General features: G+C 52.6%; 10 protein-coding genes across 10 annotated transcripts; 7 read left to right on the top strand and 3 right to left on the bottom strand.

Annotated features, from left to right (window-relative positions):
- Positions 1–738: 738 nt before the first annotated feature.
- NEUTE1DRAFT_80289 (uncharacterized protein) lies at positions 739–2,922 on the top strand (the record flags this gene model as incomplete). The annotated part of the gene is made up of 2 exons (XM_009851746.1): positions 739–838; positions 1,138–2,922. 2 exons carry the CDS (start codon positions 739–741, stop codon positions 2,733–2,735), a joined length of 1,698 nt encoding a protein of 565 aa, XP_009850048.1.
- Positions 2,923–3,406: 484 nt separating this feature from the next.
- On the bottom strand, positions 3,407–5,719 carry NEUTE1DRAFT_99999 (uncharacterized protein; the record flags this gene model as incomplete). Its single annotated transcript, XM_009851745.1, has 1 exon — positions 3,407–5,719. The coding sequence occupies one exon, from the start codon at positions 5,717–5,719 to the stop codon at positions 3,407–3,409; it is 2,313 nt and encodes a 770-aa protein (XP_009850047.1).
- A 735-nt stretch (positions 5,720–6,454) lies between these two features.
- NEUTE1DRAFT_39943 (uncharacterized protein) lies at positions 6,455–7,630 on the top strand (the record flags this gene model as incomplete). The annotated part of the gene is made up of 1 exon (XM_009850521.1): positions 6,455–7,630. The coding sequence occupies one exon, from the start codon at positions 6,455–6,457 to the stop codon at positions 7,628–7,630; it is 1,176 nt and encodes a 391-aa protein (XP_009848823.1).
- Positions 7,631–8,252: 622 nt separating this feature from the next.
- Positions 8,253–8,686, top strand: NEUTE1DRAFT_39997 (uncharacterized protein; the record flags this gene model as incomplete). Its single annotated transcript, XM_009850525.1, has 3 exons — positions 8,253–8,296; positions 8,375–8,522; positions 8,597–8,686. The coding sequence occupies 3 exons, from the start codon at positions 8,253–8,255 to the stop codon at positions 8,684–8,686; spliced, it is 282 nt and encodes a 93-aa protein (XP_009848827.1).
- A 3,242-nt stretch (positions 8,687–11,928) lies between these two features.
- Positions 11,929–13,546, top strand: NEUTE1DRAFT_80287 (uncharacterized protein; the record flags this gene model as incomplete). The annotated part of the gene is made up of 2 exons (XM_009851744.1): positions 11,929–12,404; positions 12,468–13,546. 2 exons carry the CDS (start codon positions 12,092–12,094, stop codon positions 12,998–13,000), a joined length of 846 nt encoding a protein of 281 aa, XP_009850046.1.
- A 1,204-nt stretch (positions 13,547–14,750) lies between these two features.
- On the top strand, positions 14,751–15,659 carry NEUTE1DRAFT_109314 (uncharacterized protein; the record flags this gene model as incomplete). The annotated part of the gene is made up of 5 exons (XM_009851743.1): positions 14,751–14,806; positions 14,917–14,990; positions 15,097–15,185; positions 15,336–15,373; positions 15,473–15,659. 5 exons carry the CDS (start codon positions 14,751–14,753, stop codon positions 15,657–15,659), a joined length of 444 nt encoding a protein of 147 aa, XP_009850045.1.
- A 1,021-nt stretch (positions 15,660–16,680) lies between these two features.
- On the bottom strand, positions 16,681–18,394 carry NEUTE1DRAFT_80286 (uncharacterized protein; the record flags this gene model as incomplete). The annotated part of the gene is made up of 3 exons (XM_009851742.1): positions 16,681–17,852; positions 17,906–18,114; positions 18,167–18,394. 3 exons carry the CDS (start codon positions 18,392–18,394, stop codon positions 16,874–16,876), a joined length of 1,416 nt encoding a protein of 471 aa, XP_009850044.1.
- Positions 18,395–19,478: 1,084 nt separating this feature from the next.
- On the top strand, positions 19,479–21,104 carry NEUTE1DRAFT_129104 (uncharacterized protein; the record flags this gene model as incomplete). The annotated part of the gene is made up of 3 exons (XM_009851741.1): positions 19,479–19,581; positions 19,676–19,937; positions 20,014–21,104. 3 exons carry the CDS (start codon positions 19,569–19,571, stop codon positions 20,876–20,878), a joined length of 1,140 nt encoding a protein of 379 aa, XP_009850043.1.
- A 381-nt stretch (positions 21,105–21,485) lies between these two features.
- On the bottom strand, positions 21,486–21,949 carry NEUTE1DRAFT_99992 (uncharacterized protein; the record flags this gene model as incomplete). The annotated part of the gene is made up of 2 exons (XM_009851740.1): positions 21,486–21,782; positions 21,917–21,949. 2 exons carry the CDS (start codon positions 21,947–21,949, stop codon positions 21,486–21,488), a joined length of 330 nt encoding a protein of 109 aa, XP_009850042.1.
- Positions 21,950–22,036: 87 nt separating this feature from the next.
- NEUTE1DRAFT_80278 (uncharacterized protein) lies at positions 22,037–23,241 on the top strand (the record flags this gene model as incomplete). Its single annotated transcript, XM_009851739.1, has 4 exons — positions 22,037–22,179; positions 22,247–22,444; positions 22,530–22,674; positions 22,797–23,241. The coding sequence occupies 4 exons, from the start codon at positions 22,037–22,039 to the stop codon at positions 22,929–22,931; spliced, it is 621 nt and encodes a 206-aa protein (XP_009850041.1).
- Between the last annotated feature and the right edge of the window lie 948 nt (positions 23,242–24,189).

Here is a 24,189-nt window from a genome sequence, read left to right as displayed (position 1 = left end):
GGGGGGAGGGGGGGGTCTCAGCACACCCCAGGGCATGCCCCCCGGAAGCATGACCTGCATTTGGGGACAGGGTTTGGGCGCCCGGACCCGTTCAGGGCCAGGCATTTGTTCCCACTCACCGGGATTGAGCGGTTGACCAGTCAGGGGCATCGGAGGCGCGAGAAGTCTTGGCCTCCGTGGTGTTTGCCTGCCGGTGCCGTAACAGTTCCTCACCTTGACTGTGCCTTTCCTTCCACCCATCTTTCTAGACCTACTCCTCCTCGATCATCATCGGATTTGAGTGGTTGGATGACGTACCCAAAGCTGATCCAGTCAAAATACCTTGCATGCGATGGAAGTGGCCACCCACACACGCACGATACAGTCAGTCATTTGCACCCACGACGGTGATCCATAACCGCTCTGCAGGGCCCCATCTCGTCGTTGCCTGCAGGGCAGGCACGCACGCATTGGCCAGATTGAAAGGCAGGGCGGGGGACGACGACGACGACTCATCCGGTTTGCGACCTAGCTTACTTCAGTTGCCTCTATCACCATCGAACCTCAAGGTACCTACCTCTCTCAACGTGTAAAATTACCAATACAGTCAGTTACACGACAACAACGACAACATCATCAAGCTTGACATTTTCCCAAGTACCAAGAGATCAAAACACGTACCAACTTGAGTCACTTCACGGCAGAGGCCAATCTTGTCCAGCACAAGAGACCAACTTGCAGGGTTAAGTTACCTACCTAATGCCGAAGAAAAGAGTCCATTTCAAACAATATTCCAAACCGCAGTCAACTGCTCCAGCTTCATTGAGCTCCACCGCTGCGGGCGCCGGCAGCCACAATGGTGCGTTACCTGAACTGCTACACCACCCTCTCTCTGTGTAGCCCGTCAAACCCATCCATTCATTTCATTCCTACCCTGATAGTCAATCCTCCCTCTGTCTATCTGCCTGCCTGTCTGTCTGTCTGTCTGTCTGATCCGGTGAATGGGCGGGTGCATGACCCGCAAATCTATCGTGCTCCTCGAGCCTCGCTCGGTGCCCCTGCCCGCAAAGATGTTCATACACACTGAGTGATTGATGCCAAGAGGGCTGGCATAGTGTATCTAGCATGGTCTTGTCGTACTAACACACTGGACTTTAGGTGAATCAGAAAGCCGCAGTGTCAATCAGCGGCTCGCTGAACTGCGCCGTCTCAGTGTGAACAGTAATAGTAATGCTCAAGGCGCATTAGATGTTCGGCCGACGGTGCCACCAGTCATCCGGGACATTTTACAGCTACCCGAGACACCGGCGCCTAGGCCGCGTCCGGGCCGGGGCCGGGGTGGACCCCGTGTGGATGCCACCGGTAGAAGGCTGCCTCCCGGTCCAGCCCCGCCACAGAGCTGGCTGAATCGGCCGGCACACGGGATACTTTCCACAGTGCCTCGTCAGTCCGGCTCGGACGGGCGTCGACTAGACAAATACATGCTGCCTGAGCTGTACCTTCCGGCAAAAGGTAGTCTGATCGACTTGACTCTCCGGCAGTTTGCACACAGCTGGGATTTCCAACGAGAATATTGTCGCTACTATCTTTATCAGCATCTACCTACCCATCTCCGCGAAGCACTTGTGGCGTACCTCAGCATCTGGAAGGATCCCGGCAACGTCACTCTAGCCGATCTCAAGGCCATCCTCCTCCCTCCACAAAAGCAAGAAGGCGACGACGACGTAGATGAGGATGCCGAGCAGCTAGAAGAAGAAGAAGAAGAAGAAGAAGACTACCTCGACCCCAGCATCGCCAACAAAGACTTTCGCCACCTCGACCTCTCCCACTCCATCGGCACCTCCCTCTCCCTCCGCGAACTAACCGACCTGCTCTTCCCTCCGAAACCCTCCACCACGAAACCCATCACCGCCGCCACTCTCAAAACCGCCGAACCAAGAGACTCCTGGGAAGACTCTGCTGACGAAGAAGATGAATTCCAACCAGAACCCCCTTCCTCCTCCATCCCCCGCCCCCTCCTCCCCAACCTCACGCACCTCTCCCTCTCTCTCCCTCCCAACCCTCTTTCCTCTTCCACATTCACCTCCCCTTCCACCACTCCGGGTAACTACCCCTTACCCTCGTGGCGCCACCTCCTCTCCTTTGCCTCCCACCACCCCACCCTCACCCACCTCTCCCTCGCCAACTGGCCCGAACCCAGTCTCACCCCCAACGCCAAATACGCATCCTTCGTTACCGCCCAAGGGAGGAGGGTGCAATACGGCGGTACGGGTCCCTACAGCCATTCGCTCGATAACGATTGGTCGGAAGCGATCCTGGTGCTAAGGAGATTAAGTAGGGCGTGGTATAGACTGGAGTGGTTAGATCTACGAGGGTGTGGTGGGTGGTGGGAGGCCTTGTGGGCGATTAGTAGGGGGCCGATGGGGGATATGATGCATTTGGATCAGAATCAGGATTTTAGAAGTGGTGGAGAGAGAGGGAGAGAGGAGGAGGTGGGAACAGAGGAAACAACGACGGGGGGAGGAGAAGAAGGGGGAGAAGGGGGAGAAGGGGGAGAAGAAGGGGATAGAGTGGATTGGAGGGTGGATTGGGGGAAGGTGGAGACGGTGGTACTTGGTCTTGACGAGGCAGAACGAGGGAAGGTTTTGGGAGGGGATGAGAAGAACGGGGTGGTGATGGTGGAGAAGGGAAAGAAATTGGAGAGACATGTGAGAGGGTTGAGAAAGGGGAGGGGGAGGTGGTTTGCTGTTTGTTGATGGGTCTGTCCTGTCCTGTTCGGATCCTAACGAAAATTGTTGTTGTTGACAACTGTGGTTGTTGGCTGGCCGAATGGTCAGTACAGTAGACCTTGGGTATACTGTATCTGCATTCAAGTATAAATAGTATACGTTTGAATCCAGTTACTAGGTGGTTCTTGGATAAAATATTTCTAGGAACTCTAGCCAATATGTTCTCGAACCATCGTAAGCTCTATGACAATTTTGTCATGGCCTTTCCTAACTGCGACGAGCAGCACTACTAGACTGTCTGTATTCGGTATATTCTTATGACTGTTCACTTACCCAGTCAGTCATTCGGCCAAGGCTACAGCCAAAGGTTTCATTGACCTTGTCATGGACGAGATAGGGTGATAGATGAGGATTGAGTGAGTGAGTGAGTGAGTAACAAGTCAGGAGGCTCGGTGGACGATATGGATGAGATTCAGAGGGTTAGAGAGTGTTCATATGAGTAAAGGACATAGATAGCCATGAAACATGCATAAGAAAACGAAGCAGAAGTGACATATCAGACAGCGAAAGCAGTATCAAAGAGCAGTTAGGGTCTTGATGTCACACTTGACAATGTACTCCTACATAAGCGCGCAAGTCTTGTTCTGTTCGATAACCTACACTATTACACTGCCAGTCACAAAGACTTACTACACCACCTAACCACTCGGAGCAGGCCACCGATCCAAAACAACCGCCTCGCCCTCAACCACAAACCTCGCACTCGCTTGCGCCGGCTCATCCACAGTAACCGTATATGTCCCCGGATACAAAACGGTATTTCCTTGTTCATCATAGCGCGCAATATCTCCCAGTGTCCACTTCAAATGTGCCGTTGTCTTGTGCCCGGGAGAGAGATCACGCAGCCGCGTGTACGACACAAGTGTCTTGATAGGGTAGGGCTTAGGACCCACGTCTCCTGCCAAAAAGGCCAGTACCACATAGTCCGACGACCGGTTCCCGGAGTTGGTGACTTCCACTTTCAACGGTGGAAGGGCACAGGTGTCAGGATAGGCATTGGCATTATCACCACCACAGCGTGAAAGAAGGTCCTGGATGGCCAAACGCGGCAAGGGGACGGCAATCTTGGTTTGGAATGTGGTATAGTGCAGTCCAAAACCAAACGGTTGGACCGCCGTGGGATACCACCTGTAAGTCCGCCCTGGTAGCTTGTCGGAAGGCCGGAGGTTCATATCTGTCATGGGCACCGCGGCCGTGTAGTTGGCAGGGTACTGCGTCACGGGCAAACGTCCAGCGGGATTCTTGAGGCCCGTGAGGATTTGCATGACCGCTGTTCCGCCGTCTTGACCTAGCCAGTTGGCCCAGAGAATAGCGTTGACTGCTTTTGCAGCAAGAAGTGGGGTGTTGTCTAGCTGGTCGCCCATTTGCACCACGACAAGTGGTTTGCCCAGTTTGCTCAGGGTCGTGATGAGCTGGAGTTGGGCTTCGGGCCAGTTTATGGTCGTCCTGTCCTTTGTCTCGCCTGCTGCTGAGGTGTCCTGGCCGCCGAAATACAGGATGTAGTTGGCGTCTTTTGCTGCTTCTAAAGCGGCCTGGGTCCATGTGTCATTGCTTGTGCTGTTTTGAAGAACTGGCCCGCCCGCTGTAGTGACACTGAAGCCCATTGCTTGAGCTGCGTAGACTGGTGAGTGCTCAAATGCCGGTTTTCCGGAATACCCGCCTGACAAAGTCTTTGGGTCATTGGCCCAGAACCCAATCATGGCCAGTTTCGACTTGGGGTCGGTCCTGAGATCCAGAGGGAGAGTCTTGTCGTTCTTCAACAGGACAATGCCCTCTACAGCAGCCTGAAGCGCCACCTCCTGTGACTTTGGACTGTTGACATCCTTCCAGCCGAGTGATGCATATTCTGAGTGGTTGCCGTCAAAGTAGCCTACTCGCACGAGACCCTCATAAATCCGCTTCAGAGCTCTGTCAACCGTCGACTGCTCCAACAGACCTTGAGTCCAGGCGCCGGGAATGTCCGAGGAGGACTCGTACTCGCAGCTGCTATCTATGCCAGCCTCAAAGGCCAAAGCTGTACCCTCTGCGTTTGTTTCGGCGTAGTGATGATTTGCCGAAATATCCAAGACGGCCTCGCAATCACTGGTAATGTAGTTACCGGGCGCGGTCCAGTTCCAATGCTCCCGGAGAATCGTTTGCATCAGGTACGTGTTTGCGCAGGCTGGCACCCCATTGACAGCGTTGTAAGAACACATGATGGATCCAACCTTGGAGTCCCGTGCACATTGTTGGAAGGGCGACAAGTAGTACTCGGCCAGATCCTGCAGCGTGACCTTGGCATTGAAGTCATGCCGGGTCGAGCCGTTCCAGTCCTCAAAGTCGTTGGCGGCGTAGTGCTTGCAGGTAGCCACGACCCTGCGTTCTCGCGCAGGGCCTTGAAGTCCTCGGATCATGGATGCAGCGTAGCGTTTGATGCGTAGAATGTCCTCGCCGGGCGTCTCTGAGCCACGACCCCAACGTGGGTCTTTGAAGGGGTTGACATTGGGAGTCCAGTAGTCGAAGCCGGAAAAACCGGCGTTTCCAAAGGCCCGACCCTCGGTGCCGATGACCTCGCCGACTTTTTCTATGAGTTCGTCGTCGAATGTCGCCGCCATTAGAAGGGGCATGGGAAATGAGGTGGACGCGTTAAAGGGGCCATCGCCACTCCAGAATTGTGTTCCTGGTGCATATGCCACCCCATGGAGAGCCTCGCTCCACCAGTTGTAGGCTGGGAGGCCGATACGGGGTGCACCTTTGGACTTGCTGACGAGATTCTGAAGTTTTTCCTCGGTCGTCATGGCAGCCACGAGGGCGGCGGCGCGTTGTGGCGGTGATAGGGTGACATCGCAGACTTTAAGACTGGCTAGAGGGCCGTTGACACAGTCGGGGTATGTTTGGAATGGCAGGTCGATGGCAGAGACCAGTACAGAACTGCAGCTGAGCAGGCAGTATGGAACCAAAGATGACTTCATGTTTGTCGTTGCTATCCTTGGTGAATAACATCTATTCCCCCCATCCATCCCTCCGATACATCAGCATGGGCTCTTAAGTATTGACCGTTCATTCCTAGCATGTCATTGAGACGACACCTTGACTTGCCGTGTCTCGATGCCGACTGTGCGCTCTGGGGAGTATGCAACATTTCTCGCTTGCTACCATGGAATCCGAAGATCTGGAGTTTAGGTTCAATAGTGAACCCCTCTCCTTGGTATTCCCGTCATTGGGATAAAATGGGGTAGCTCGCTTGGTACAGGACGCTGAATGGTGGCCGATTGGGGCGCATCGCGGCTGTTTGGATAAAGTCGATGCAGCGCTGGGTTACATCCAGATCAGTACCTCTCTTACCTGGTTGATGGTGATGATGTGCGGGGGAGGAGCTGTCAAAGTCGATCCCCCATGGGGAAACAAGAACACAAGGACCATGCTTAAACAAATATTTCCGGCCTCGGAACCCTATTCGTGCGGCTGTCAGTGGTGACTGGCCGGCTCTGGTCGAACCCGAGCTTCAAGTTCCTATTGTTCTTGAGCGTCGGCAATGGCTCGGACTGTCCCGGTCTGGTCTGGAAAACAACAGTGGAAAGGAAAATAATAAGATGAGGAGGTCAAGCAAGGTCACTACAGTACTACTGGTATGGTGAACAGTTAATGCCAAACAGTTCTCGTGCCTGTCTGCCCCTGCCTTCCTTACCATCCATCTGAGCTCCACCATGCTTACAAACTTGAAACTTACAACCCTTTTCCTGTCATTTCACTTCGCCGTGGCCGCTCTGGCAGGGAGGTGCAAACCAGACCCGCCGCCCTTCAGCACCTTCCCCCGACGCATCATCTACGACCCACCCGCCGGCAAGCGCGCCTCGTACCCCCGACACGTCGAGCTCAAGGACGGCACTTTCCTCGTCACCTCCAGCATCATCGGCGGCGACTTCTTTGCCGGCAGCAACTCATCCTTCCCCGTCTTCGAGAGTAAAGACGGCGGCGTTCATTGGAAATGGATCTCCAACATCACCGACCAAGTCAACGGTTGGGGCATGAGCGCACAGCCGGCCCTGCTTGAACTGCAGAAGCCGCTCGGCGGGTTCAGGGCCGGCACCATTCTCTTCTCGGGAAACAGCTGGAGCGAAAACGGCACCCGCATCGACCTGTACGCCAGCACCGACAAGGCGCGCACCTGGAAGTTCGTCAGCCATGTAGCCGAGGGTGGCCGTCCCAACACAACCAACGGCGCCACGCCTGTCTGGGAACCCTTCCTCCTCGAATACAAGGACGAGCTCATAGTCTACTACTCGGACCAGCGGGACCCCAAGCATGGACAGAAACTCGCCCATCAACGGTCCAAAGACCTCCGCACCTGGGGTCCCGTCGTCAATGATGTCCGGTACGACGAATATCTCGCTCGTCCGGGAATGACTGTCGTAGCCAAGATCGAAACCATCAACAAGTGGATCCTGGTGCACGAGTTGCCTGTCGGGAACTCAAGCTCCTACGGCGTCAACTACCCGGTCTACTACCACATCGCCGACGAGCCGACAAAGTTTGACTCGGCTCCTGGGATCCCCATTGTCATTGACGGAAAGCTCGCGCCGAATGCCTCGCCGTATGTGGTCTGGTCTCCTGCTGGCGGGCCCAACGGCACCATCGTGGTCTCGGACGCTGATCGGAGCGAGATCTATACCAACCGGTTTGGTGGGGACCCGGACAAGTGGGAGATGCATGCTATTGAGCAGCCTGCTGCTTACAGCCGGGCTTTGCATATATTCAGGAGGGATCCGAAAAAGTTGATGGTGCTGGGTGGCGCGACCTTTGATGAAGGCGGTCCGGATGAACTGAGCCTGAGTGTCCTCAACTTGATTGAGGTGTTGAAGACGAGGGTACATCCTGCGTAGTTTACCTCTTGGTTGTTATGGGTTGTAGTACTGACCACGGTTATGTGCTGTGGATGATAAATATGATCAAGTCCAACGACATTGTGTCCATCCAGTGAATAGCCTTGATTGTAGTTGTTGGAACCTTCCCTTTTTCCTCATTCTCAAAGTACCTTGGCTACTAAAGTCCCGGCAGTACACATACAACCCTAACTCGGATCCTGGTGTTGCTCACTCGCTTGATGTTGTTGTACCTGGACGCTCAATACCTACTTAGGCAGTACACGTTTAACCTAGGAAGCAGTTGGGCAGCACAGTACACATCTGATACAACCCTAACTCGGATCCTGATGTCAAAATCGAACAAGTCAGGCACCGAGTATATGCTACCTCTACAGCTTCTACATACCTCTACCTACCATAGCCGTAACAAAAGATCGCTTGACGAAACTCGAGAAAATAACAGCACGTATCGACCGGAAATGGATTCGGATGGAGATGTCTGAGTGTCTGCTTAATTAAGTATATAAGGGCACTGCCGTCCCATTTTATAACATGGAATCGAACGATTCCTCTCGAGCAAAGTTCTCAACTTCATCCTCATCCTGAATTTCCCTCCCAACTCTACCTCTACTTTGTCAACATGAAAATCTCCGTCTTCCTTACCATTCTTGCTAGTGTTACTAGGTAGGTATGTTAATCGCATCGACGACTGAGAGATATGGTTTGACTAACGACACATTCCTCCTCTTTAATCATTGATAGCGCCCTCGCAGGCTGCAACTGCAAGTGCCAGGACCCATCCGGCACTGGTCCCCAGTGGGACGATCTCACGGAGCAAGTATGCGATATGCAAAACGACGAGAGTAGTCTATTTTGCATCGAGACGTACCATGGCAATCAGCATCATCAGGTAAGATGGACCCCCCTTAGCCAGCCATATCCCGCCGCGGCTACTAACCAGTCTACGCTACGCTACCTATCTAGTGTTCGGCCCCAAACTGTTGCATCGATAGCGGGGACTTTGACAAGCAGTGCAAGATACTAGGCGCCCCTGGTGCTTACTGCTGGAAGTGAGAGGCGTACCAGGTACCTTACTGTCGGTATCTATGTCTCTTTTACAGAAGTTTCGAAATGATATGTGTTGTGATAGGAGAAACTTGAGCTTGAAAACAGATTGATCAAAAGACTAGCATAGGGAATTCATGAACCAGAAGATACCTATCGGAAATTCTGGGCCCGAGGTGTAGTGTAATAAATGGATTCATGAAAAGATGACTCTATGGTAGGGACTAGAAGCATTCAAATGGGAAGGATAGCTTCGGATCGCGACGAGTGTACCGAAGGTGTGATGTGATGTGATGTCGTGGACCACGGTGTATTTGATTCGTTTCATTCTTAGAACCATTCGGAGGGCCATTTGACGTAGATTATCTATCGAAGAGCGGACGGGATAAAGAGTTGTCCAGCACCAATGGCCGTATGTGCTCATCATGATCATTCTCCCAGGCTATCTACTTGACCTGATGGTTTGCCGAGCATGGCTGGTGTTTATTGTTGCGAACGTCCAAGACGTCCGTCGTCGTCATCAGGGTGGGTGTGCGGCCGTACTGTCAACTATCGTAGTATGATTTGTCTGTATACTCCATATTCAGTAAGAAAAGGTCCGGTACCACCGCAGCCTTCCTGACCCATCTTTCTGACGAATGCGTAATTATCTGCTGAACCGCTGGTTTGACGATGTCGTCGCATATTGCCGAAGGGTCGGGAACGTGATAAGAAGCATGTGTAGAATTTGATGCTGGCTTGTTTGTTAGTTTGGTCGTCCTAGCATTCTATCCCAAGCTGTCTCAAACCTTATGAGGATAAAATGAATGTCTAGGTATCATATATTGGGAAAGGTATCAGTAAAATTCAAGTGACGTGTTAAATTTCCGAAATAGCATGATCCAGGTAAGATTACACCTGGGGTCCATGAAACGAAACACGTCGATTAGACATACAACACCTCGGGAAGTTGACCCGAGGTCTAGAGCCAACAAAGAAACCACCGGTATTGATTGGACTGTAGAATGAAGAGGCTGGATCCTTGGATGGTCAGGCCTTGGGCGCGAGTGTCCAGCCAGCAAAATGACTGCCGAAAGAGTGATCTTAGGTAGGTAGGTAAGGCAGTGACACATCATGACATTCAAGGGACCTTCACCTGGGTACCTAGGTATGTCGAGAAGGACGGGGAAAGCCCCAGTTGAACCACAATTATGAAATTCAACGGTTACCAGGTTCCAGAATTGGGGTTCGGCACTTAGGTAACAACAGTCATCGACATGATGAATGATGAGTGTCTCGAAGCTGGGAACCTCAAGTGGATGTCAAGCAAGCGCGAGGTACTAATCCCAGTCAATGGCGCTTGTTTTGGGGGGGTTGGTTAATAGGGGAAGCGTTGGCTCTAGGGTAATTGCTCGTTCGCCCATTGTGCAACCCATGGCTGACTGGAATGACGTGAAAGGCGTATCCGCTCTCCACCGAACTAGCCGAAGGACCTGAGTAGGGAGGGGACCTCGAGTGGGAAGAAAGTTTGTTGCACCCCGCAATTTCATGGAACTCAAGTGGAAAGAGAAAAGGAAGGAAGGGTTCTTGAAGGACCCAAAGTTGAAGAAAGTGGAAAAGATCCTTGACGGTACGTAGACGATGCAGAAAGGACGGTTACGGTGGACTTCCTCCTTCTGAAACAGCTGCAAGTGGACGAAAACGGCCTAGCGTCGAGTTGAAAAGCAATCAATCAAAATTCGGTGCCTGGCAGAAAGGTTCCACGTTGGTCGCGACCCCGAACAATGTCCATTGAATTTCCAAGAACCACTGCACTGGGCACTCAATGCACCGCAACTTTCATTCCAGTTGAAACATTGCAAAGAAAGGCACATAGGTACACAACACAAAGGGGAAGAAGGAGGGGGGACCCTTTCTTCGGTACTTTCCGCAGTGTAGGCAACGGATTCCTTTCAATCCTTCCATGTTTAGCAAACAAAGGCAGCAGCGACATTGATCCATTTGTGTGGCTTGATGATGATCGCTCACCAATGACATTTGACTGGAGCACGGCGGGAGCGGCCGACGAGGATGCACTGTCAATCACTGACCGTCAGTTTAGACTTTGTCCGTGCCATCCGGTGTCAACGACGTCTACCTACACCGACCGTAGCCAACGCCCGTGAATTCGGACCCTGATTGAAGACTGACGGGCCCGACTCGACGTGGAACAGTTTTTCGAAAAGGACAATGTGAAGAGTCACGGCAGTCCATCACGGAACCGGTTAACACCGCCGATAATGCGCTCGGAGCATGAAAGACAAATTTCAACGGCGTCGCGCTATTTGCCAGACTGCGGTGGCCCAGTGTCCCGCCCGCCAGATGCCTCATTTGCGCAATGCGACGATCTGGCTTGGTTGAGTCTAGCAACAACAGCCGGCCCTTCTTGGCCCCCGCCCAGTTATTGGTTCAAGATGGAAGGCCAGGTCAGGGGCACAAGAGTTAAGGGAGGAGGTGACGATATAATACCAGCTTATCAGCATGCGCTGCAGTGAGTGAGTTCTGATCTCGATGTGAAATTTGACAGTAAGCGTCATGCACCAAGAACTCTTGAAATAGTGTACACTACAAACGCCCACGCGAAGCAGGCACAGGGCCGGGCATGTCTGCAGTGCAAATTGAGATGAGAGAAAGAGAAAAAAAAAGTCTATGATGCGGGGCGGCTGCGACGGTTGCTTGCTCCTCGGTTGCTGTTGGTCGGTCCACTGCAAACTGAAGGGAGGGATGCTCGAGATGCCGGTGCAGTGCTTGTGACGGGTTGCTTCCGCCTGTTGCTTCCACTTCCTGCCAGGAACAACTGCACGCCCAGACGCAGGTACCGTTCAGTGCCCTGGGCAACGCGACGATTGGGCGACGAGTGGAAGGAGAGTGGGTGCCCAATCTTAAAATTAAGGAAATTGGATGCTTGTGCACCTCCATCGGCAAAGTACCCTCACCGCCGCTTGCTGGTGTAGGGGTACTTGTCGGCGCTTGCCAGGGTAACAAACAAGAAGCAGCCGAGAGGATCCATTCGTTAGTTCCCCAAAGTGGCCCCTTCTCCCCCCAGGTTTACAGCGGTCGCGAGCTTCCCTTCCCAGGCAGGGCAGGCGGTCCCAGACTGTCGCAGGCCCCCCCGTCGTCTCTTTGTAATTCTATTTGATACTCCAATCCACTCTCTCCCCCCATCACACTCCTTTTTTGTTTCTCCTTCTTTTCAACCTCAGCCTCTGATATAATCTCGCCTTCATCTTGTTCTCGCTTGAAGAACCTGCCGCTCCCTACACTGCATTCAAACAAGAGTCTCGCACTCGACGACATTCGTTTTCTCAGCATCACCTACGTGACAGCCCTATAAACCTAATCAACCCTCGGACCGTCTTTACTCGATCGCCAAAACTTCAAAACAAATCAGTCAAAATGCATGTCAAGTCCTTCACTGCTCTGGCGGCTCTCGCCCTCGCTGCTCAGGCCGTTGCCGAGCCCATCCGCCTGGTAGGCGCGCCCTACAAGGCGGCCAGCAAGATTCACAAGACCTCGGTCCGTCAGCTGTTCGGTGTCGTCCGTCGCCAGGACAACCCCGGATACCAGCCCGAGCAGACCGTCTGCGGTACCGGCAACACTTGCGCCGAGGCTTGCGGTGCTGGTTTCGAGGCGTGCGCGTCCAAGGACGACTCGGTTCACTGCTACAACGCCGGCGCCGCTCAGATCTGCTGCCCTAACGGTTCTGGCAGTAAGTTACCCTGACTTGTTGATGTGCGAAAAAGAGACGAGAATGCTAAATAGGCTATTGCAGACTCGTGCGATGCTGGCTACTACTGCGCTGCCGACACCCAGAATGAGACCTGGTGCTGCCCCGAGGGCATGACCCTTGAGCAGTGCGCCGCCGCCTACAAGGTCGACGGGAGCCTTGTCTCCCAGACCGCCGAGGCCACCTCTACCTCGACTAGCTCCTCTACCAGCTCTACCTCCTCGGTCGCCAGCTCCACCTCGACCTCTAGCACCGTCGTGAGCACCACCAGCACCAGCAGCGTCATTGTCAGCACCACCAGCACCAGCTCCGTCGTCATTCCCCTCACGACCAGCTCCGTCGCTCTGACCACCTCGTCTGCTCCCGCCATCACCGTCCCCGCTGTGTCCTCTTCCTCTATCGTCCTCGTCCCCACTGGCCTCGCCACTGGCGGCGCCCCCTCTGGTGCTAACGGCACCTCTGTCGTGGTTGTCTCTCCCCAGCCCACGCAGTCCGAGGTTGCCATCGGCGCTGGCAGCGTTGCCAAGCCCGCCGGTGCCTTCCTCTTGGTCGCGGCCGGTCTTGCCGCCCTTCTCTAAATCCTCGCTGTGGAATCAAGCCTTTGGACTACTTCGCCGGATATCTACCGGTAGCTCAAGGGCACTATTGCTTTACTACGAGACATGAGACACGACAGACCGAATTCGCCATGGTGGCTCCCTCACATTTCTTTTTCTGTGCAAAGTTGGGTTGCTTGTTGGACTCTGGACACAACTTTGTTTCTCCGCGTTACGCCATGGAGCGCAGGATTTACATTGGACGCTTGGGGCGAATAGGCACTATTCACCTTTTCTGATGTGCTTCTTTTTTTCTGGGGGGTTTGGGGTGTTGCAGGCGAAAAGGCGTGGGAAGGCAGTACAGTATGGCGGCTTTGTCCGTTTATCGTTGATAAGAAAGACGGACCACATACACATGCATTCACGAACCTCTCTGTATGCTTCGGGTTAAAGAGGGATATACCGCCAGGGCTTAACTATTGAGGCGTTTTGAGTGATATACCTTTTGTTGTTTTTATTGCGTTTGAAAGTAACCATAATATTCTTGTTCCTAATTCTCACTGGAGTCATTAACATGCCAACTTTTGCACAACTTTGTCAAATCTTTCCCGTGGGGAACATTGTAATAACGTCGCTCAACAGGCGCCTGTGATCTTGTGCTTTATCGGTAACAGTCAGAAACATAGCTGCTGGAAGCGCGTGGTTCCCCTCTAACGTTTTGTCTCACTGACACGCCAGTAGCACCACCGTTCCGCTAGTATTCCCCAGGTTACCTAGTCCCTTACACTATTTCACTTCCCCAGATTTGTTGTGCTAGTGGGTTTCACTCTCTAACCCTTACCTAGAACTAGTCACTAATCAGAGGTCCTTCAGTTTGACATCGGAGCCCTGTTTCCAGGTCATTCCACCAACAACACAGCGGCATATTACCTACGAGAGAGTACTCATCACTGGTCTTCTTCTCGCCGCCGGGTTTGAAATCTAGGATACTTGTATAACATAGGGCGTGTTCGTTCTGGCAGTAGTACAGTAACGGAAGCATTTTTTGGGTGGCAGAAAAGCTTTGGGTCAGGGTTAGAAGAGATTCCGTTACTGCACTACTGCCAGAACGAACACGGCCATAAATGGCGAAATGACTAGATCGGATTCGCGTTTAGTTCTCGGATATGTACATGTCGCTGAGACAAGAGTGAACAAGAAGGTCGTTAGTGTTGTTGGTTTCGTGGTTCTGGGGTTTCACGACAGGGCATGGAGGATAGAAGGCAGGGAACAAAACGGGACCGACTGGGGACGAGGACGCGATGAGAACAGGGATGGTGGGAGACGTGGTGGGGAGGAAAACACAGGAAAAAAAAAAAAAAAAAAAAAAAAAAAAAAAAAAAAAAAAAAAAACCACAGAAAAAGAAAAGAATTAAAAGAAAAAAAAGAAGAGGTTTGAATTAATAACAGAAAAAAAGGAAACAGGGAAAAGGAGTAAGCATAGAAGCGAGGAGAGAACAAGAAAGGGAAGAGTGAAGAAGGGGAGTCGAGATCCAAACAAAGGAAAGAGTGCAGTGGGTTGTTGTCGCTGAAGTCACTGGGATTACTGTCCGGTGTGATCACTGGGTCACTGCCCTGGGTTCGTCATAAGCGGACGCAAGAAGGATACCTAGAGTCATAACGAATCATCACGAGAGTCATAGATTTCTCCTGTTATTTGAGCCTCCGAGGATATACACGGGCAGTTTCCGGTTTACGTGCCGGTTAACGGGGTGTTATCTTCAATCTGAATGCTGGCGGCGTTGGTAACCAAATGTTCTGGGGAAGGTTTCCGTTGCGTTCAGGATGGATGGATGGATGGGTGGGTGGGTGAGTGATGGGTCGTAAGCAGGCTGACTTGTATATGTTTGAGGCCAGGCCTTTGCTCGGTGACTTCCGCTGGGTGGTGGGAGATTATCGACTTGTTGGTGTACATGTAGATGGAAGATGGAAGATGGAAGGGGGGGAAATCTGAAGAGGGGAGAGGAGGAGGATGAGGAGGAGGTACGCGAAGGTACGCAGAGGTGTTTCTAGTAGATAATGGAAGGTTTAGAGTGGTTGTCTGGGGTGAACGATATAATTTGTTGAGGAGTGTTGAGGATGGTTTGAAAGGGTGCAAGGCTCGGAGGCCGATGGCGAGATGGTGGGTATCTATCTCTACCTATCGGGATCAATGGTTGAGTGGATGGGCATGCTGGCATGGTATCTGGTAAGTTATTGACAGTCCATGTCTTGTATTTCTGGTCTGGGATGCAGATGAGATGGGATCGGGGAGGCGGAGAAGGAGAAGAAAAAGGAGGGGAGTGTCCTTAGTGCCTCCTATCCTCTGCCTTACAAGTATCTGCCCTGCCGCTTTCAGTCCACCCTCACGCTCCGAAGCCCGTCAGACTCGGCTTTGTAAGTGGCTAGTTCTCACCCCATCCACCCACCCATCCATTCATCCATCCACCCATCCATCATCTGTCTATTATCATCTTCTAGTGCATGAGCCTGTAGTAAGCAAACAACAGCAAAACTCAGCAGCGAGTTTGAGTTGAAGAGGCACGGAAGTAAGCTGCGTGAGATTGTTCATGAAGATCAGAGACATGCCTACGTGTACCTACCCCCTGCCGTTTCCAGCCGTCATGCTTGCTCCCTCCCTGATAGTTTGATGCTGTGCACCGGGCGAGTGCAGGACGCGTAACAGGGTAGGGGCTGTTTCGAAAGGTTCGATGCATGTCAGTGGGCGTTTCGATTTCTGGAGGCGTGTCGTAGTCGGCCCGGGGGGGAGGCTGGTTTCTGGAAGGGAGGCGTAATGATGGCTTGAGTTTGTTTTCGTTTCTTTTCCGAGGGTGGTGTTGAAGGCAGTAGTGGTGGAGAGTTTGGACTTTGAGGATGGTGTGCCTCGGAGGTTGGCGTGGTCACTCTTTGTAATGTCCTGCAAATGGTGGTAATTTTGTTTTCTTCTGGAGGAATAGGTACTTGGAAAGATTCGGAAAGGTTACTATCAAGTATTCTTGCCGTGTCTTCTGACAAAGTAAGTATTTGTGGGATATGGGTGGTTTGAAGAGCTTCATGCATGGCATCAACTCGATGTCCAAACCAGTTACCGAGCGTGAGACTTCCACGATGCGCACCAAAAACACAAGTTGTTGTGATGATCATATCAACAAAGGAGATACACGAGACGAAACAGGTCGGAGAAAAAATGGACCAAAAGACGAATGTTGATATACAAGAAAAAAAGAAAAAAAAAAAAAGGCGAGACATAATGTCAGAGAGGACATGCATCAGAAAAAATACAAAAAGTGAAGATATTGATCCGACCCAGGCTCGATCTGGGGACCTTCAGTGTGTTAGACTGACGTGATAACCAACTACACCATCGGACCTATCATTATTGTTTATGCGAACCAAAGGTGGAGCTCATAGATCAGTACTCACACTTGAGCTGCAATCCATCATCGTCGGAGCGCAACCACCAGTTTTGAGAAACAAATTTGAAGGAATGGTGTGCCGTTTGGGTTTGAAATCCTTGAAGTGTTGGTTGGGCTCTCTACCTACCAACTATTTGCATCCAGTGAGGTTATGTGTGGGCCCTAGGCGAGGCAAAGTCGTGGACGAGGAGTGCCTGCTGTCTCCGAGATACTCGACATATTCGAGCAAGATGGTATGTCAGTGGTTAGAGTTCAATCCACTACCACTGGAGTTGTACTTTCTTCTATCCTTTGACCTGTTTTTTACATGCTTCTTTTTATGCAGATAATGCATCTATCCACGCCATGTTCATCACCGTATTTTCATATGCCAACCTAGAAACAGAGGGCTTCATGCTGTTGAACCTGCCCATAATGCTGTCAAAGAACCACCATATACACAAACATAAACCACATGTCCCACTCCCGATCACCAGCACGCTTAATACCTCCAAATAGCATCAGCCATGGCAACCACCTGCGCCATCTCCTTGACATCATGCACTCTCACCACGTCCGCTCCACCCTGCACCGCAGCCGCGACTGTCGCCGCCGTGCCCCAAATCCTCTCCTTGGGAGTCGGCACCCCCGTCACCTGCCCAATGAAGCTCTTCCTACTCGAGCCCACCAGCCACGGCAACCCCTGCAAGCCAGGCCAGCTCCTCAACTCCTCCAAGTGCCTCAACACATCCACATTCTGCGGTCCCACCTTTGCAAACCCCAACCCCGGGTCCAGCACAATCCTCCAGCGCCTGATGCCTGCCGCCTCGGCAGCCGCCACCCTACCCACCAGCTCCTTGGCGATCCCCCCAATCAACCCACCCTCCGCCTCGGGGTACTCATTGAGGCTCGACATGTTGGCCGGCGTTCCGCGCATATGCATCAAGCAAATGGTGCTTCCCAGGCGCGCAACAGTCGGCAGCATGTCCGGATCCATGCTACCCCCGGACACATCATTCACGATATCCGCACCTGCGGCGACCGCGGCCTCCGCCACCGACGCCCGGTACGTGTCGACGCTGATGAGCACGTCGCGGTGCGAAAACTTTTCGCGGATCATCTTGATGGCGGGAACCACGCGGCCGATCTCTTCCTCGGCGGAAACCTGCGGCGTGCGAGGTGCCGTGGACTGCCCGCCGACGTCGATCATGGTGGCGCCTGCGTCGAGGAAGGATTGGATGGTGGATTCGAGACCGGCGGAGGCGTGCTGGCCACCGTCGGAGAAGGAGTCGGGCGTCATGTTGAGGATGGCCATGACGTGCGTCTTGCGCGAGGGGTTGAGGGCTTGGATGGGCGGGTGGCCGTGGGAGGAGAGAGGGGTCATGGTGGTGATGGGGGTGGAGGAGGGGGGCAGGGCGTCGAGGAGGTCGCGGGTGAGGGTCCAGGGGCGGGTGTGGTCGAGGGGTTTGTCAGGAATGAGTCTAGTCAGAGTCGTTAGTATATGATTTGATGAGAGGAGTGAGTAAAAGCCTACTCTGCTAAGGGCCTGAGGACGAACTCGCGCTCAGGAATGCCGATATGAGGGATCTTGAGGCGTTCATGGTCGAATTTGAGGTTTTCGTAGAGAAGAATGTCGAGGTCGATGTTACGGGGTCCCTTGTCGATAATCTTCTTGCGACCTAGGGAGTTTTCAATATCCTGAAGTGCGTCTAGAAGCTCAAGAGGCTCTAGAGTAGTTTCAACCTGAGAGTGGTTTCAGTATTGAATTATTAAAGGCAGTTGATCTGGCACCGACCTCGCATGCTCCATTGACAAATCTATCCTGGTCTAAGACGTACATGGGCTCCGTCTCCCACAGACAACTGGTCCGCTTAACCTTGATACCGCGGGCATCCATCTCCTTGCAAGCCTTCTCGATCCATCCTATCTTGTCGCCGAGGTTGCTGCCCAGGGCGATATAAGTAGTGCGTACAGTGGGGGCGGCGGGCTTGGAGGAAGCCGGTAGGTCAATTGCGTCTGTCATTTTGCCCTTGGAAGGCAGTGTGTACTTTTTGAACGACAATGCTGAAAGGTGAGTGGAGGCCGAGTGAAAAGTGCGTGCCGGTTTCGGAGTGGTGACTGAGAGTTGTGGTGTGCGTGGTGATGTTGTAATTAGTTGTGTGTTGCCGGTGAAAATCAATCGTTTTGTCAGAAGCCTATGCTGACAGGTCAATGGCCTGGTCGAGGAGGAGATGGTTGGGAATCGCTTCATGGTAGGGCTGAAGAATGACTCCAGTCTTTGATAATTTTGGTGGGCCTTTTTTTCGTCTGAGAGTTGCAGAATTAGTTTGCACTGACGCACGCGATGGCGTTAGATGGAGAGAGGGTTAGGGTTTTATGGGTGAGGTGAGGTCTGGACGATCGATCTCGTTTGAAGGCTTGCGGCTCAGATTTGCTTTTTTGGTTACATTCACACTGCCGCATCTTTGCTCCGAGGTCTGTCGTCTCCAACATGTTTTATAACGATGCTGCATTGGGCATGGTTCCACAACGCTGGTTTGAGAAGAAGTCTGGGGTCGAACTTTGTCCGAGACGGGAACCTTGACCAGGCTCAGCCAGGTTCCCTTTTTCAACTCGGTTCGGGAATGTGACGAGGGTTGGGGATTGGGCTACAATTTATTGTTACGTGACGTTGGTGGTTCACACGGGACACGCACGTCTGGTCTGATGTCGATTGTCGGCATTGTCTGGTTCGCATACTGCATTGCAGATGGCATCAGCAAGTACATCATCCATTGTCTGGGAGTGTTTAAACATCACAACATCCCAACCGAATCCTCTCCTTCAACCCATTCGAGCCATTCCATGTCATTATGGGCATCCCAATTGACGACTGTACAGGAAAAGGGTAGTCGGTGACAGGTGCCTCGGTACAGGTCGCACGCCTCCTCCGCACAACGGCCCCGCTGGCGACGAACCCCAGATCGTTTTGTATGTAATGGTGCCTGGAAACGGACTAGCGCCCCCCGTGTCTGAGGGAACCTCGGCACATGTCACCTTGAATGTCCAGCCAGATTCCCACCTGACCTCCTCTTTTCGACTTGTTCAAAACATCATCAACCCTTTGTCTCCCTCGCACTTTCTCGCATCTTCATCGTTTTCTCTTGCCACTTAGCGATACCACTGTTGTTTAGTTGTTGCACATCACATTCTTCAAAATGGCCTCTCCTCGTAAGTCACAACCCTTGCAAGCACATCGCACCGCATCGCGAGCGCAACGAATTGTGGCATATCAAGAAGACTAACCACAATGTCACAACAACAGAGCAGATCCGTACTCCCATCACCGATCTTTTCAAGATCAACCACCCCATCTTCCTGGCCGGCATGAACGTCGCTGCCGGCCCCAAGCTGGCTGCTGCCGTTACCAATGCCGGCGGTCTCGGTGTGCTCGGTGGTATCAACTACACTCCCGACATGCTTCGCGACCAGATCGACGAGCTCAAGTCCCACCTGAAGGACAAGAACGCTCCCTTCGGTGTCGATCTCCTCCTTCCCCAGGTCGGTGGTAACGCCCGCAAGACCAAGTAAGTCTGGATTGCAACAAGTCGAATGTCTTGCCAAACTCTAGAGGTAGCTAACCATCCCTTCTTCCCCGCGCAGCTACGACTATACCAAGGGCAAGCTTAACGAGCTTATCGACATCATCATCCAGTCCGGTGCCAAGCTCTTCGTTTCCGCCGTCGGTGTACCCCCCAAACACGTCGTCGACAAACTCCATGCCCACGGCATCGTCTACATGAACATGATCGGCCACCCCAAGCACGTTAAGAAGTGCCTCGACCTTGGTGTTGACATTATCTGCGCACAGGGTGGTGAGGGTGGTGGTCACACCGGTGACATTGCCACCACCATCCTCATCCCTGCCGTCGTCGAGGCCTGCAAGGGTGCCATTTCTCCCCTCACCAAGAAGGAGGTTCTCGTCGTCGCTGCCGGTGGTATCCACAGCGGTCCTCTTCTCGCCTCGGCCCTCATGATGGGCGCTTCCGCCGTCTGGGTTGGTACCCGCTTCGTTCTCTGCGAGGAGGCCGGTGCCTCCGAGGCCCACAAGGAGGCGGTCCGCACCGCCAGTTTCTCCGACACCATCCGCACCCTCATCTTCACCGGCCGTCCCCTCCGTGTCCGCAAGAACCCCTACATTGAGAACTGGGAGACGGAGCGCGCCCAGGAAATCAAGGAGCTTACCTCCAAGGGCAAGCTCCCCTATGAGGCTGACCTCGACAAGCTCATGTCCGGCGCTGCCGATATCCCCCAGGCCATGAAGGATGCCTACAAGGCCGACAACGGTAGCGAAGAGGTTGATGTCGATGACCTCCTCGACCACTTCCAGCCCTTCCTCATGGGCCAGTGCGCCGCCGTGTGCAACGAGAAGAAGAACGCCAAGCAGATCGTTGACGAGTTCATCAACGACGCTGTTGCCGTTATTCGCAAGGGCAACTCCTTCATCACTGTCCCATCCAAGCTATAAAACAAAGCGTTGGTGCTTCTGGTTTTGTTTGTCTGAATTGGCGGTTTCCCTAAAGGTGCCTAGTTTGTTGGCTAGCATATACCACCCTCGCATACCCTATATGTATTGATAGCTTTGGCGCTTGGTTTTCTTTTTTTGGTCCTTTACTTTGCTTTTCTGGTTATGAGGAATATGACACGAGTTGTGAATCATCTTTATGTTCTGCATCTGATTCAACATGATTTAGCAAGCGACTCAATGCATGCCCTGGAGCATGAGGCCGTTGTCGCGACGCAGCCGCGTTGTGTGGCCTTCTCCGCTCACGATGCGTCCCGAATACCTGCATAGGTCATCTTTGGGCATCAGTCTTCGGAGTTCATCAAGCCGAGAGGTAAGCAGGTTGATGACATGTCTTAGCTTCGCATAGCAGCAGGGAGCCTTGTAGGATTTATACATGGGGTTGATGGTGTTTAAGGTCGGAATTGCTGCGTTGTCTCTTCACCTTTGGAGTTGTTGGTGACTTGATCTGCAAGACCGTCTACTGATCCCCAGCTATATCCACTTTATAACTTGCACCTTGTCGTCGTGCATAAAGAAAGTGGATTATCTGACTCCATCGTCAACTACACTAGTCCCTCCCCCCTGCGAGCTCTTTGGGGTTCCCCTCAATTGCCACCCGAATGACTTGTTGTCCTACGATAGCGGGTTTGGCGGTGATACCAAAGTCAAGAGATAGGTGAGTTGGGGCCATGGTAACAGACTGGCCAACCATCAAAAGCAACTCGGCAAGACTGTGTGATTCGATGGTAGCGTGAAACAAGTGCAAATGCAAGATTAGTTGGCTGGTCTCCCTAGTTCTTCCCAACGGACGGCTTAGGTTGTCAGGACCTGGCCCCGGCGGCGGCCGAGTGTCAGTGACGCTTGTCTATACCGCTTTGGGACATCGCGTGCCTGCGGCCCGTTTCCATTTATACTTTATCTCGTCCGACTCCCCGCCTTCTAAGATCAGGACGGAACTGAATCGTCTCATCTTCATCTTCACTCGAGCCGCTCTTCAACTCTCTTTTGTCTTTTTCTTTGAATGCTGGACATTTTTTACCCCTTCTCATAAATCATCGGTTCGGATCTCGAGAGTACCCCATACTTACCTCACCACTACATCACAAAATCACAACCACCATGCCAAGACTTGAAGACAATCAGGTCTACGATGAGGAAGATGACCTCCTCAACCGCAACCGCCGGAGGGTTGTGCGTCTCTGGGAAGACTTTGTCGGGTTCGCATTTCAGGGAAATGTCCTCGAGATCGCTTTTGGTTTGATGTAAGGATTGCCACTCATGACCGCGAATGGACAACAGTGAAAGCTCACGTATAATCAATAATAATAGCCTAGCCACAATGTTCACAGCCCTCGTCACCTCCTTCGTCTCCGACATTGTCCTCCCGCCCATCTCAGTGCTTCTCCCACTGAACAAGAACTTGGAGGAGAAATTCGCCGTTCTCCGGTCCGGAGCCAACCACCCGGAGGAAGGGTACAATACCCTGAAGCAGGCGCAGGCGGATGGTGCTGTTGTTATGGCTTACGGGTATGTCATCACTTTGCTTCTTACTTTTACTACCCTCAAGAATGAATATATGATTCAGATTCAGACATTAACGATAAGCGCACAGATTCTTCATGAACCGCCTCCTCAACTTCATGGGCGTCGGCTTCTCGCTTTACAGCATCGCCTCTATCTACCAGTGGATGTCCAAGGACCCCATCATCAAGAAGACTGTTCCTTGCCCGTACTGCTGCAAGTTTATCAACATTAACGTTGGTCTCTCCCCTTGTCCTCCTCATCTCTATCATCTCCCTCCGATATCGGCCCCGCCCCCTCCTTCTTTATCATCCTCCTCCCCCAACTTGACTGACTAACACTAACACATGATAAAAAGTCAATCCGCTGCGTGAACTGCACCTCCTGGCTCGACGGCCGCGAAGACATGCTCCGACCAGTCCACATCACCCCTCCTAGCATCACCACCACCGGCACCGCGGGCGGCGCAGGACCTTCGTCCGCTTCGAAATAGGGACGGTGGCATCCGGATCGTGATACCAACCCCAAAAACATGAGCTTTGATGACATGACGACCAACAGTGCTTACCAAGGCGATGGCTATAGTGGGGCCGGGGCTGGGCCCATGGGCGATGGAGGTGCTGCTGTAGGAGGTGCTAACGGTGGTGGTGGTGGTGATGGTGGTGACGGAGATGGTGGTGGTGCGGCCAATGGTACTGATGCGGGAGGAGGAGGGCCGGTGGGAGTAACTGGCTTCGGCTTTGGTGCTGCGTCTGTGTCATATGGGGCTTCGGTATCTACAAATCGATTCGGATCTTTTGGGGCTGGGGGTGCTGGTGCTGGTGCTGGTGCTGGTGTTGGTGCTGGGTCTAGGTTTGGGTCCCTTGGGGCTGGAGGTTCTTACGGCGCTGGATCTAGGTTCGGGTCGTACGGCGGTGGGGGAGCTGGAGGAGCCGGAGGAGCTGGATCCAGGTTTGGGTCATTTGGAGGGGCGGGATCTTTTGGCGGTGGTTCATTTGGTGGTGGTGGGGGAGGAGGGGGTGGTAGGGGCGATCGAGGCGGTTGATGACGATGAGGATGATGATGATTAAAATCTTGTAGTTCGTTTAGCGTTGCGGCATTGTTGTTAGAAGAAGGTGTGGAATATGATACCCTTACAGTTATACCACTGTCCCTCACCCTTTTTACGCCCTTGTGTGTCCTCCCTTCACCCTTCCAATCACGCACATCTTGACCTTTTTAATAGGATATTACCCTTGCCGCAAACAATCTCCTTCCTCCCACCCAATTGTTAGAGGGTAATGAGTGTTGTGGTTGGGGAGTTGATGGTACTAGTGGGTGTGGTGGAGTTGGAGAGGGAATCAGTGGAGATGGAAGGCGTGTTATGGTAGTGATCAGGATTGTGAGTAGTGAGATTGTAGTAGTATTAGTCCGGAGAGGGGAACGAGCTCTTCGACGCTGTCCGTTAAGTTGTGATTGAATGTTGGACATCACGATGTTGAGGGTCCGAAGTAAAACTATATCCTTGGCATGCCCATATCTTACCTTCATCACCCTTTCAACAAAACTGTTGTCAAAGCCATAATGTCTGCCTGTTGAGCCGTGTCGAGGTCGTGACCATGCTGCTTTTTCCCGCTTTCCTTCCATCCTGGACCTCCAGACGATCTCGTGCTGGAATTTTGTTGCGAGCGGAAAGAGTCAAACTTCTGAGGCAAGTATAGAGGTATGAAATGCCTCAACTCATGACAAACAAAGACTAATTTTTTTAATTC

Source organism: Neurospora tetrasperma (assembly GCF_000213175.1).
Source record: "Neurospora tetrasperma FGSC 2508 unplaced genomic scaffold NEUTE1scaffold_2, whole genome shotgun sequence".
Taxonomy (NCBI): domain Eukaryota; kingdom Fungi; phylum Ascomycota; class Sordariomycetes; order Sordariales; family Sordariaceae; genus Neurospora; species Neurospora tetrasperma.
Note: the sequence above shows the minus strand (reverse complement) of the source record. Positions and strands in the feature narration are given on the sequence as shown.